This window comes from Otolemur garnettii, unplaced genomic scaffold (genome assembly GCF_000181295.1).
Source record: "Otolemur garnettii isolate 467f Iridium unplaced genomic scaffold, OtoGar3 scaffold00201, whole genome shotgun sequence".
Lineage (NCBI taxonomy): Eukaryota > Metazoa > Chordata > Mammalia > Primates > Galagidae > Otolemur > Otolemur garnettii.
Window position 1 is genome coordinate 157,744 of NW_003852596.1, and position 12,251 is coordinate 169,994.

The 12,251-nt window shown below is 42.8% G+C and overlaps 1 protein-coding gene and 1 pseudogene across 1 annotated transcript in view; one reads left to right on the top strand and one right to left on the bottom strand.

Annotated features, from left to right (window-relative positions):
* Nucleotides 1-239: 239 nt before the first annotated feature.
* TRPC5 (transient receptor potential cation channel subfamily C member 5) overlaps nucleotides 240-12,251 on the bottom strand; it is a 414,644-nt gene continuing 402,632 nt past the window's right edge. The window contains exons 8-11 of the mRNA XM_012812309.1: nucleotides 9,764-9,967; nucleotides 9,362-9,403; nucleotides 4,454-4,543; nucleotides 240-1,284 (exon numbers count right to left, since the gene is read on the bottom strand). Coding sequence (XP_012667763.1) covers nucleotides 592-1,284; nucleotides 4,454-4,543; nucleotides 9,362-9,403; nucleotides 9,764-9,967 — 1,029 coding nt within the window. The 3' untranslated portion in view covers nucleotides 240-591. The remainder of the gene's footprint in view (nucleotides 1,285-4,453; nucleotides 4,544-9,361; nucleotides 9,404-9,763; nucleotides 9,968-12,251) is intronic.
* LOC100956242 lies at nucleotides 6,400-6,698 on the top strand (annotated as a pseudogene).

The window sequence follows — 12,251 nt, forward strand, 5'->3', positions numbered from 1 at the left end:
GAAGTAGTAGCGTTGAAAAACAAAACAAAAAAGCCAATTATACCTAGAAACCATGAGCTGACAAATCTTGGGAGTCTGTTCAGCCTTCCTTTGATGCTGTTCATTGAATCAGCATGGGCAGCGTGTAGCACAGAATGGCAACAAAGATAGACAAGTTAGTTTGCCTTATCTGATAGCTGGTGGGGGACTGCTGACCACATCCTTCAGCCCCATGGGAAAATGGTATGAGGTCCTGAAGGATCTGTGCAGCAGCAAGAGTAGCAAAGTGGCACCTGGAGCTTCAAGGAAGCAAGGGAGAGAAAAGCAAAGCAAAAGGGTTAAGCACCCAACTGCATCTCTGCTGATTAGGGGCAACTCCCCTTCAGTTGGTTGTCAGATGGACTTGTGTTTATGAGTATAAAAAGGCAAATGATAATACTAAAAATAAGAACAAAAAATGGAGAACGTAGCTATAAAAGATGGTAAAAAATAATAGGAGTTTCACTCTCTTTTCTAGGGGGACAGTGAGGGAATCATATTCTATGTCACTTCTGAGAGCAAGGAAATTACAAATTTGCTGTTCAGTTCCAGGACAGGTGATAGGGGTTTGACTTAGAGCCGAGTTGTAACTTGTTCTTCCTGTCCATCACCCCATTTGTGCATGAGCAAGTCACAAGCCTCTCCCCAAGTCTCAAACACATCCTCTGAGGAGTCTAAAAGTTTAGAATTTGAGGAGCAGATGCTGGATGCACAGTGAAGAGAGCTGGAACAGGCTAGGGGGCATTCACTGCTCTGAGCAGCGCCCCGGACTTCACCTAATTCTACCTCACTGAGGTCCATTTCACTTTGAGAACAGGCCTCTGCTTTCCCTTTCTCCATCTGAGAATATCTGACGTCCTGCCACATATAGTGCTGCTGAACGATTCCATCAGAAATTGTGTACATTGGCTCTGAACTGGGCTCAGACGTATGACCATTAAATTTGGAGAACAGGAGACCCAGTTTCTTGAGAGAAGGACCCATGAAGGAGCGCTTGCTTGATGACTCAGCTCTTGACTTCCCTTGGGCACCACTGGCTTTTGGCATGGTTCTGATGAGAGGTGGCCCATGGCAGGCCTTTTTCTTGCAACCTAAATTGAAAGAAACACTCTTGGATTTGGCCCGAGCCCCACCACTGCCATCATTGGTATCATCCCTCTGAGAGAGTTCAGTGCTGCTAGTGGAAAAGCTTCTCCTTGGGTGTTTTCTATTTCCTAAGAGGTCAAGCACTTCATATCGGAAGCTGGAGATGTCCTGTTTTAATTCCTAGGGAAAGAGGGGAGATGTGTTATATAAAGAAGCTTAGTCTTAAGTTCAAAGTAAGCACATTGAATACATTTGGAATGTTCCAGGTTTCCCCTAGTAGCAAATCACAAAGTACACAAACTACCAGAAAAGTCGCCCATTATTTAAGCACAAGAAAAACAATAATTCTATGGAAAGAGATGACCATTGGAAAAATTGTGCAATGGATTAAGTTGATATTAGTCTGTTGACATATGTCCATCAGTGTCCTGCTAAAGTGTTACTTAACAATTAAGGTATTAGGGCATGGGGGCTCACCTCTGCATATTCTGTATATGAAAAGACTACTGAAGAGGAAAAATCTTTTAGGATTCTAAGGAGTGAAACTAGAGAAGTGGTATGTCAGGTGATGAGACTGCTGCTTTGGGACGGGGGACCCTGTTCATTTAAATCCCTAAGCAATGTGCTCTGTCTCTAACTGGCTTTAGATACTCGATTGTTCCTTTAAAAGCCATATTAAAGGTTTAAATATTATGTCATTCCCAGCTTAAAATTTGTGAGTAACTTGTCACTGACCTTAGGAAAAAGTAGAAATGCCATACCACGGACTACAAGGTTTTTCAAGGCCTGGTACATGTCACTCTCCAATTTCATCTCTTCCTACTACTCTTTTTCCCAGGCTCTCTATTGTCCACCCATATGGACATATTTTCCCCTGCCTCTGGGCATTTGCCTGTGCGTTCTGTCTACAACACTCCTTTTCCCAACTTCTTTTTATCTTCTTTTTATCCTCTTTCAACCATCACTTCCTCTGGAAAGCCTGTCTTGACGCTTCAGTTCTTAGTTGTCTCTCCTCTCCGTGTTTGCATGGTTCCCTGGGTTTATCCTGTCAGAATACTCAATCATTCATCACCCTATGTTATTATCATTTGTTTGTCATTTCACAAGAGTAGAAGCTGGTTAGATCTTGCTTGCTACTGTACCCCAGCACTTAGCAGAGTGCCCGACACATAGTGGACCCTCAGTACCGTGTTTCCCTGAAAATAAGACCTACCCAAAAAATAAACCCTAGCAGGATTTCTATGCATTTGTTAAATATAAGCCCTACCCCCATAATAAGACCTAGTGATGGGTCTAATAAGATGGCATGCATTTTGGTGCAGAGTGGTAAGGAAGACTGGAATACCATTTATATGCCACAGCTCCTTTCTTCGAGCCATTCGCACTTACACGGGTGCATGTGTGGTAACTGTGGTCACAGGCATCCTATGGCACACGTGCAAACGGCTAGGGGAAAGGAGTTCATGCATCACTAGCGCCAGCCCCACCAACAACGTCGGTTCCCCCTGTCAGGTTCCAGAAGAAGATGACTTCACTGTATTGGAATAAATGTAGATTGTTGTATTAAGACATCCCCTGAAAATAAGCCCTAATGTGTCTTCTTGAAAAAAAAAAAAAGAAGACAGTGTCTTATTTTTGGGGAAACATGGTAGATGAGTTATGTCTATGGATTAGGATAATTACTCTCCTAGTGCCTTAGAAAATATAGGTGTGTTCTGGATAGGGTTTCTCAACCTTAGCTCTATTGCCATGTTAGGCTGGATAAATTCTTTGTTGAGGGAGATTGTCCTGTTCATTGCAGGATGTTTAGTGGCAACCTTGCCTCTACTCATCAGATGCCAGTGTGATGACCAAAAATATCTCCAGATGTTGCTAAATGTGAACTGGGAGACAAAATTGCCCTTAAGAATCATTGTTTTATTTAATTAATTTATTTATTTGTAGAGACAGAGTCTCACTTTGTTGCCCTTGGTAGAATGCTGTGGCATCACAGCTCACAGCAACCTCCAACTCCTGGGCTTAAGTGATTCTCTTGCCTCAGCCTCCCGAGTAGTTGGGACTAGAATCATTGTTTTAGTCTAATGCTAATAGTAAGAGAATTTTAATGTTTCAGGGTAGAGTTTTTTTTTTTGAGACAGAGCCTCAAGCTGTCCCCCTGGGTAGAGTGCCATGGCATCACAGCTCACAGCAACCTCCAACTCCTGGGCTCAAGCAAGTCTCCTGCCTCAGCCTCCCAAGTAGCTGGGACCACAGGCGCCCGCCACGATGCCCAGCTATTTTTTGGTTGCAGCCGTCATTGTTGTTTGGCGGGCCCAGGCTGGATTTGAACCCGCCACCTTAGGTGTATGTGGCTGGCACCTTAGCCACTTGAGCCACAGGCACCACGCCCAGGGTAGAGTTTTTTAAGACCTTAGATTTAATAGCAAAATTTTTGACCTTAAATCTTTTAAGTAAAGAGGATCTTTAAGTCTTCAGGCATCTTCTCTTTGCTGTCTTCCCTCTCACCATGCATCCTTGCCACATCACTTTTTTTTTTTTTTTTTTGGAGGCAAAGTCTTACTTTGTCACCTCTGGTAGAATGCCATACCATCATAGCTCGTAGTAACCTCAGACTCCTGGGCTCAAACGAGTCTCTTGCCTCAGCCTTCCGAGTAACTGGGATTACAGGTGTCTGCCACAATGCCCCGCTATTTTTAGACGTGGGGTCTCATTCTAACTCAGGCCATCTGCCCGCCTTGGCCTACCAGAATACTGAGATTATAGGGGTGAGCTACCGTGCCTGACCCCTTGTCACATCATTTAAAACGTTCCATTCTCATACTAAAAAACATCTAGAATATTAAAAGAATGCACATGGCAAATTTCTTTTGTTCATAAAACTGATTGTGGTGTGACAGACGTTGGTAAAATCTCTCCATCTATTGAATGACAGACAATTTTAAGAGAGAAAAATAATTATAGCTACAGTATGGCTGTATTATATATACAGGTGAAATTTCATCACCAGAAACCTCAAATACTGTGAAGATTCAATTATGTTTAAGAAATATGAAATGAGGCTGTCGTGGTGGCTCACGCCTGTAATCCTAGCACTCTGGGAAGCCGAGGTGGGTGGATTGCTTGAGCTCACAAGTTCGAGACCAGCCTGAGCAAAAGCAAGACCCCATCTCTACTAAAAATAGAAAAACTATTCTATGAGGCAAGAGGATCGCTTACCCCAAGAGATGGAGATTGCTGTGAGCTATGATGCTATAGCACTCTACACAGGGTGCCAGCTTGAGACTCTGTCTCAAAAAAAAAAAAAAGGAAATGTGAAATGAGAAATTAAGCCACTTCATGATTAAATTACCTTGAAATTTTCTTCTGTTAGTCCTTCATTTGTTTTAGAATTTCGTATCATAGCAGCCACATATCTTTTGACTAAATTTCTGATAACTTCCTAGAATTAAAAAACAAAACAAAACATGAGGAGACATTCAGTCTACTTCTCAGGCTCTCAATAAAATAAGAAACAGAGGCAGGAAATAACACATGCTTTCAGGCGGCTTCAACCTTTTTTTCTGCCACAGACTGGAAGAATAAAAGTTGCCTTGGGCCACACATCAAATACACAAACATTAATGATAGTTTATGAGCAAAACAAAAAGGTCCTTAGGTACTTTTCATGATATCGGATACCACAGATAAGAAAAACATCCTCAACAAGTCAGCATGCAGCCAGTGAATTGCAGATGGGACACTCCTAAAGTTTAGACCATCTTTGCAAAAGAAAATTCTCACAGGACCTGGCCTTCTATTGCAAAAAATGAGTTAAGTTCATTGGCTAAACAAATTATTGTGTCTATGAATTTGGTGGCAGAGTAGTCCAATAAAATCAAATTTACCCTAAAGTAAAACTTTCTACCCAAGTATAAAGTAAATGTATATTCTCATTTATAGAATAATGAGAGTGGAATAATCCTTGATCATAGTTAATATCCTTTCCCTTTGGCTGGATTAAACTTTAATGCTCCTAGTAAAATGAGAGTTTTTTCCCTCATTTTATAAAGTTGAGAGAGTCTCCAGTCACTGAGTCTGCTCATTTCAATGTCCACTTAATTACACAGTGAAGATATTTTCTGAGTCAGTGTAACCCTTCTCCTTTACAGGAATGGCCTCTTTCTACTTAGCCTCCAGGAGAGTGGCATACGCACATACAAATTGTAAGGGTTAACAAGAATTCTAACGAGAATTCTAATCTCCTGCAAGAGGAAGTGCTTCGAGGAAACCATAAGACCAGAGACAGTAAAAGCTAGTCTTTTATCATTATTCCTACATCCGCATAGCCCCCTGCCCACCTATGTAATTCAACCTATCCTGTACTTAAAGCTACATTCCTTACCTTATTTAGTTATACTGTGATATATTGCCCCTCCCCACCAACTAACCCTATATAAATTGTGTTTTTCCCTAAAATAAACAGCTTCGGCTCAGTCCCTTCCCCAGTGTGTCTGTCTTTGTCTTGTTTGTCTTCCCCTTTCATACGCCGACTCCCCAAACTGCCGCCGCCCGCAGGTCGGGAGGCGGCAACAAATGGTCACCATGATTTGTATTAGCGATGGTGATGATAAGACTACTACTTATTGCAATCTGTCAGGCATTGTGCCAGGCAGCATGCACACATCATTCAATATTCACAGCAACACTCTAAATTATATTATTATTATTTTACAGATGGGGAAACTGAGGCATAGTAAAGGTAACTGACTTGTCCAAGGTCACAGAACTAGTAAATGTCAAAAGTAGAATTTAATAAAAAAAAAAAAAAAAGTAGAATTTAATTCTACTCCAATCTGATTTCAAGGCCAATGCTATATTTATTACTTCTATGTAAATCTGAAGTCACTCAGATGTGCAGGAACCAATTTTTGGTGGCAACTATGAAGCAGAAAATGAAGGCAGTGAACATTGCCTAAGATTCATTATTATGAAAATAATAAGGGTTGGAGGTGTCAGTAGGGAGAGAAGAGTTACCTACTATTTGTTGTTAATTATGGCCTAAGACAGTGGTTCTCAACGTTCCTAATGCCGCAATTTATTTTCATTGTTAGAAGGGGTTGTGACCCACAGGTTGAGAACCACTGGCCTAAGAGGAACAGAGTTAGGAGAAGTGACATGTAGAATAAGCATGGGTTTCCTTCAAGCCTGGTAGAATATGTTTCTCCTTTGGGTTTCTTTTGATCAGAAAGAGAGAGAGTTGACTCTTGTGATTTGAAAGGATTGCTTTCAAGAGATGTTCCACAGACACCAGAGCTCCAAGATGGCGTCAGCAGTGTCAGTGAAGGAGAAGAAACTCATGGATGTCAAACTAGGGGAGCTGCCAAGTTGGATTTTGATTTCACACCCAATGGCATTGTTGGAGCCTTTCAAAGAGGTTACTACCGATATTACAACAAGTACATCAATGTAAAGAAGGGGAGCATCAGTGGGGTTACTATGGTGCTGGCAGCTTACGTGCTTTTCAGCTACTGTCTTGCTTACAAGGAGCTCAAACATGAGCGGCTATGCAAGCATCACTGAAGAGGGGCCCATGGGAGGTGCCTTCTGCACTCCTGACCTTGACTCCTTGGCCCAGCACCTTCTATGAGGAACTCAATAATAATTGAATCTTTTCACATCCTAGTGAGAATTAACCTCCAAATAAAAGATGACTGGTAATGTGTGCTGCCTAAAAAAAAAAAAAAAAAAAAAAAAAAAAAGAGAGATGTTCCAGATATTTGGATGCCTGTTTTCTAGCTGGTGAGAATAGTGCCCTAATGTTTATTAGGTTTATTACTTTTTTTTTTTTTTTTGCAGTTTTTGGCCGGGGCTGGGTTCGAAACTGCCACCTCCAGCATATGGGGCTAGTGCCCTACTCCTTTGTGCCACCCTTATTACTTGTTTTTAAAATTCTGATGTGCTTACTGATTTCTTTTTTTTTTTTTTTTGAGACAGAGTCTCACTTTGTCGCCCTTAATAGAGTGCTATGGTGCCATAACTCACAGCAACCTCAAACTCTTGGGCTCAAGTGATTCTCTTGCCCCAGTCTCCTGAGTAGCTGGGACTATAGGCACCCACCACAACGCCCAGCTGTTTTTAGAGACAAAGTCTCACTCTTGCTTAGGCTGGTCTGGAACTCCTGAACTCAGGCAATCCACCTGCCTTGGCCTCTCAGGGTGTTGGGATTACAGGTGTCAGCCACCATGTCCAGCCTCCAATTTCTTTGATTAAACTCATGTTGTAATTTATCAAGATGTTAGTTCCTGACATTCAGATAAATTTTATTTCATTGAGGTTAGCTTCCTTCTGTTATATATTTCTTAATTATATATTAAGAAATATATTATTCTATATTATAGAAATATATTATATTATCTTAATTATATATTCCCATTACCAGCTCAGTGCCTGTAGCTCCACATACACTGGAGCTGGCAGATTTGAACCCAGCCAGAGCCTGCCAAACAACAATGACTATGGTAACCAAAAAGTAGCTGGGCACTGTGGTGAGCACCTGTAGTCTCAGCTACTTGGGAGGCTGAGGTAAGAGACTCACTTAAGCCCAAGAGTTTGAGGTATCTGTGAGCTGTGATGCCACAGCACTCTACTAAGGGCAACATAGTGAGATTCTGTCTTAAAAAAAAAAATATATATATATATATATATGTATATATACACACACATACATATATTTTCCCATTATCCTATGTACTTTTTCTTTTTTTTTGAGACAGAGCCTCAAGCTGAGCCCCTGGGTAGAGTGCCATGGCTTCACTGCTCACAGCAACCTCCAACTCCTGGGCTCAAGCGAGTCTCCTGCCTCAGCCTCCCAAGTAGCTGGGACCACAGGCACCCGCCACAATGCCTGGCAACACCCGGCTATTTTTTGGTTGCAGCCATCATTGTTGTTTGGCGGGCCCAGGCTGGATTCGAACCCGCCACCTTAGATGTATGTGGCTGGCGCCTTAGCTGCTTGAGCCACAGGCGCCGAGCCTGTACTTTTTCTTCATGGAAAATTTTACCCTTGTTTTTTTCTTTCTTTCTTTCTCTTTTTTTTTTGAAACAGAATCTCACTATGTCATCCTTGGTAGAATGCTGTGGCATCACAGTTCACAGCAACCTCAAACTCTTGGGCTTAAGCGATTCTCTTGCTTCAGCCTCTCAAGTAGCTGTGACTACAGGCACCCACCACAACACCTGGCTATTTTTTAATGCGGTTGTTTAGCTGGCCTGGGTCAGGTTCGAACCCGCCACCCTTGGTGTATGTGGCTGGCGCCACAACCACTGTGCTACGGGTGCTGAGCCTTTTTTTTTTTAAACTTTTAACCTGTAATCACTTAATTTTAATACAGTTGTTCATTGAGATACATAGGGGATTTGTTCCAGGACCTCCCATGTATACCAAAATTTGTGCATACTCAAGACCCACCGTTGCCATACAGAACCCATGTTTATGGAATGTTGATCCTCCGCATAGGCAGGTTTTGCAACCTGCAAATACTGGTTGACTGAAAAATAATCCACATATAAATGGACCCACACAGTTCAATCCTGTGTTGTTCAAGGGCCAACCATAGTTGTAATAACTTGTTTAATGACTTGCATCCCTGCTACATGATAAACTTCATAAGGGCAAAAAGACCTTGTCTTTTTAGTTCATGGCAATTGCTCTAGTGTTGTGTTTGATGTACCATAGCTATTCAAGTATTTGCTAACTGACTGACTTATCACATATTCTGTTATGTGATATTGCTAATCAAGCTGAGGCAGTGTTAAAGGGCTGTAAATAGGATTCTATTTATTTATTTATTGAGACAGCGCCACAAGCTATAGCCCTGGGTAGAGTGCTATGGGGTCACAGCTCACAGCAACCTCCAACTCCTGGGCTTAAGCAATTCTCTTGCCTCAGCCTCCCAAGTAGCTGGGACTACAGGCACCTGCCACAAAGTCCGGCTATTTTTTGGTTGTAGTTGTCGTTGTTTGGCAGGCCCGGGCTGGATTCGAACCCACCACCTCTGGTATATGTGGCTGGTGCCTTAGCTGCTTGAGCTACAGGCGCTGAGCCTGTAAATAGGATTTTAAAGCTCTACTCGGAAGAGCTACTTCACCCTTTGATAAATTATAACCTTTCTAAGCCTCCCACACCAAACAGGATCTTGTCCAGATACAGCCTGAGTGGACTTCTACTCTACGGACTAGGCCAAGACCTGTTGTGCTTTGTTCCTGTGAGGAAGCTTACCTGATAATGTTGATTTTGTATCAGGCTGTCAGCATGTCGGTCCTGTAATTGAAAATGGAAAGAGAGGTTATATCAACAGTCTCCCAGCACCCTACCCATCTGTCCAGCCATCCAAATATATTTCTAAATATGCAGACTGGAGAATGGTACAGTAGCTCCAGCCTGACAACCCCCTAAAACATATGTATGTTGGAGTTATCTTATGATTTCTAAAATAGTTACCTCTTTTAAAACATGTCAGAATATTACGGGGGCAAAAATGCTGGGTTACATAAATTTATTTGGCACAATTTGAGTCAAACTTGTAAGCGTGCCCATCACCCAGATAACAGGGAGTGTCAGGAAGGAGGAAGGGAAGGAAGCCGTTTGGGTCTACAAGACACACAAGTTTTAAATCCTTACTGTGAAGTTTCTCAAGTTGTGCCGTCTCCGTCTACCATCAGGGTCTCTTTTGGGGCAGAAGGTGTTGTTGAACCAGTTACCGAGGTATAGAAATGACTTGGGACTGGGAATGATGTTGAAAGGAGGTGGCAAGGTGCCACCTTCGTCAAAGTAACTCATCCAGAGTTTGGTCCTTGCAAACTTCCACTCAATATCAGCATGGTCCTATGAAAGATAGAAGTTCAAGGATTTGGGATGAGAAACCGCAAAAGGTACCCATGTCTCATTCTACACTTTCTACTTCCTTCCATACAGGGTAACATGTCAGGAGCTCTGTTAAATTCAAATCACACACACCGTGTGACCCAGTAATCCCACTCTTACCAATATATCTTATCAATATTCGTGCAGAATGACGTATGCACCAGAGTCTTTATAGTAGCACAGCTAGTAAGGGTAAACAATTGGCAACAACCCGAATATCCAACAGTAGGAGACCTGTTAAGTAAATGAGGTTTTATCTACAAACTGGCATATAACTATGAAAAATATAGTGGTTTGAGGCAGCGCCTGTGGCTCAGCTGGTAGGGCACTGGCCCTATATACTGAAGGTGGTGGGTTCGAACCTGGCCCGGGCCAAACAGCAGCAAAAAAAATAGCTGGGTGTTGTGGCGGGTGCCTGTAGTCCCAGCTACTCGGGAGGCTGAGGCAAGAGAATCACCTAAGCCCAGGAGTTGGAGGTCATTGTGAGCTGTGTGACGCCACAGCACTCTACGGAGGAAATAAAGTGAGACTCTGTCTCTATAAAAAAAAAAATATATATATATATATATATATATACACACACATATATATAGTAGATCCATAAACATTTTACATATAGAATGTACATGTGTATAGAATATGTAAGTATATAGAATGTATATGCATCTGTATAAACTCTCAAAGTGAAAAAAGAACAATATAAAACACAATATATATAATATACATTTATGCAATTAGAAAAAAAATTTTTTTTGAGACGGAGCCTCAAGCTATCCCCCTGGGTAGAGTGCCATGGCATCACAGCTCACAGCAACCTCCAACTCATGGGCTCAAGCGAGTCTCCTGCCTCAGCCTCCCAAGTAGCTGGGACCACAGGCGCCCGCCACAACGCCTGGCCATTTTTTGGTTGCAGCCATCATTGTTGTTTGGCGGGCCCGGGCTGGGGATTCGAACCTGCCACCTTAGGTGTATGTGGCTGGCGCCTTAGCTGCTTGAGCCACAGGTGCCAAGCCACAATTAGAAAATTTTTTATGTTACATCCTTATGTCAGCATGGTATATACTTTTTTTTTTGAGACAGATTTTCACAATGTTGCCCTCAGTAGAGTGCTATGACATCACAGTTCACAGCAACCTGAAATTCCTGGGCTTAAGTGATCCTTTTGCCTCAGCCTCCCAGGTAGCTAGGACTACAGGTGCCCACCACAACACCCAGCTATTTTTTTTGTTGCAGTTGTTGTTGTTTAGCTGGCCTGGGTGGGGTTTGAACCCGCCAACCTCCATGTATGTGGCTGGTGCAGTAACCACTGTGCTATAAGCGCCGAGCCATGGTACATACTTTTTAAGGAGTTGCGATTGTGGTGGGGAGGCCTTCTTTTTTCCAAAGAATTTAACTTTTTTTTTTTTTAAACAGAATCTCATTCTGTTGCCTTGGGCAGAGTGCCATGGCATCATCATAGCTCATAGCAACCTTAAACTCTTCAGCTCAAGCTATCCTCTTGCCTCAGCCTCCTGAGTAGCTGGGACTACAGGTGCCTGCCACCATGCCCAGATAGTTTTTCTATTTTTTTAAGTAGAGACAGGGTCTCACTCCTGCTTAGGCTGGTCTCAAACTCCTGAGATCAAGCATCCATCTGCCTTGGCCTCCCAGAGTGCTAGGATTTATAGGCATGAGCCACTGTGCCCAGCCAATTCAACTTCATTGGTGTATAATTTAGAATAAAATTCAACCGTTTTATTGAGTTTATTTTATTATTATTATTTTTTGAGACAGAGTCTCACTATGTTGCCCTCGGTAGAGTGCTGTGTTATCACAGCTCACAGCAACCTCCAACTCTTAGGCTTAAGTGATTCTCTTGCCTCAGCCTCCGAAATAGCTGGCACTACAGGCACCTGCCACAATGCCCAGCTATTTGTTGTTGTTGTTGTGGTTGTCATTATTGTTTGGCAGGCCCAGGCTGGGTTCGAACCCCCCAGCTTTGGTGTATGTGGCTGGCACCCTAGCCACTGAGCCTGTATTGAATTTATTGATGGGCTCGGCACCTGTGGCTCAAGTGGCTAAAGCGCCAGCCACATACACCTAAGGTGGTGGGTTCGAATCCAGCCTGGGCCCGCCAAACAACAATGACAGTTGCAACCAAAAAATAGCCAGGTGTTGTGGTGGGCGCCTGTAGTCCCAGCTACTTGGGAGGCGGAGGCAGGAGACTCGCTTGAGCCCAGGAGTTGGAGGTTGCTGTGAGCTTTGA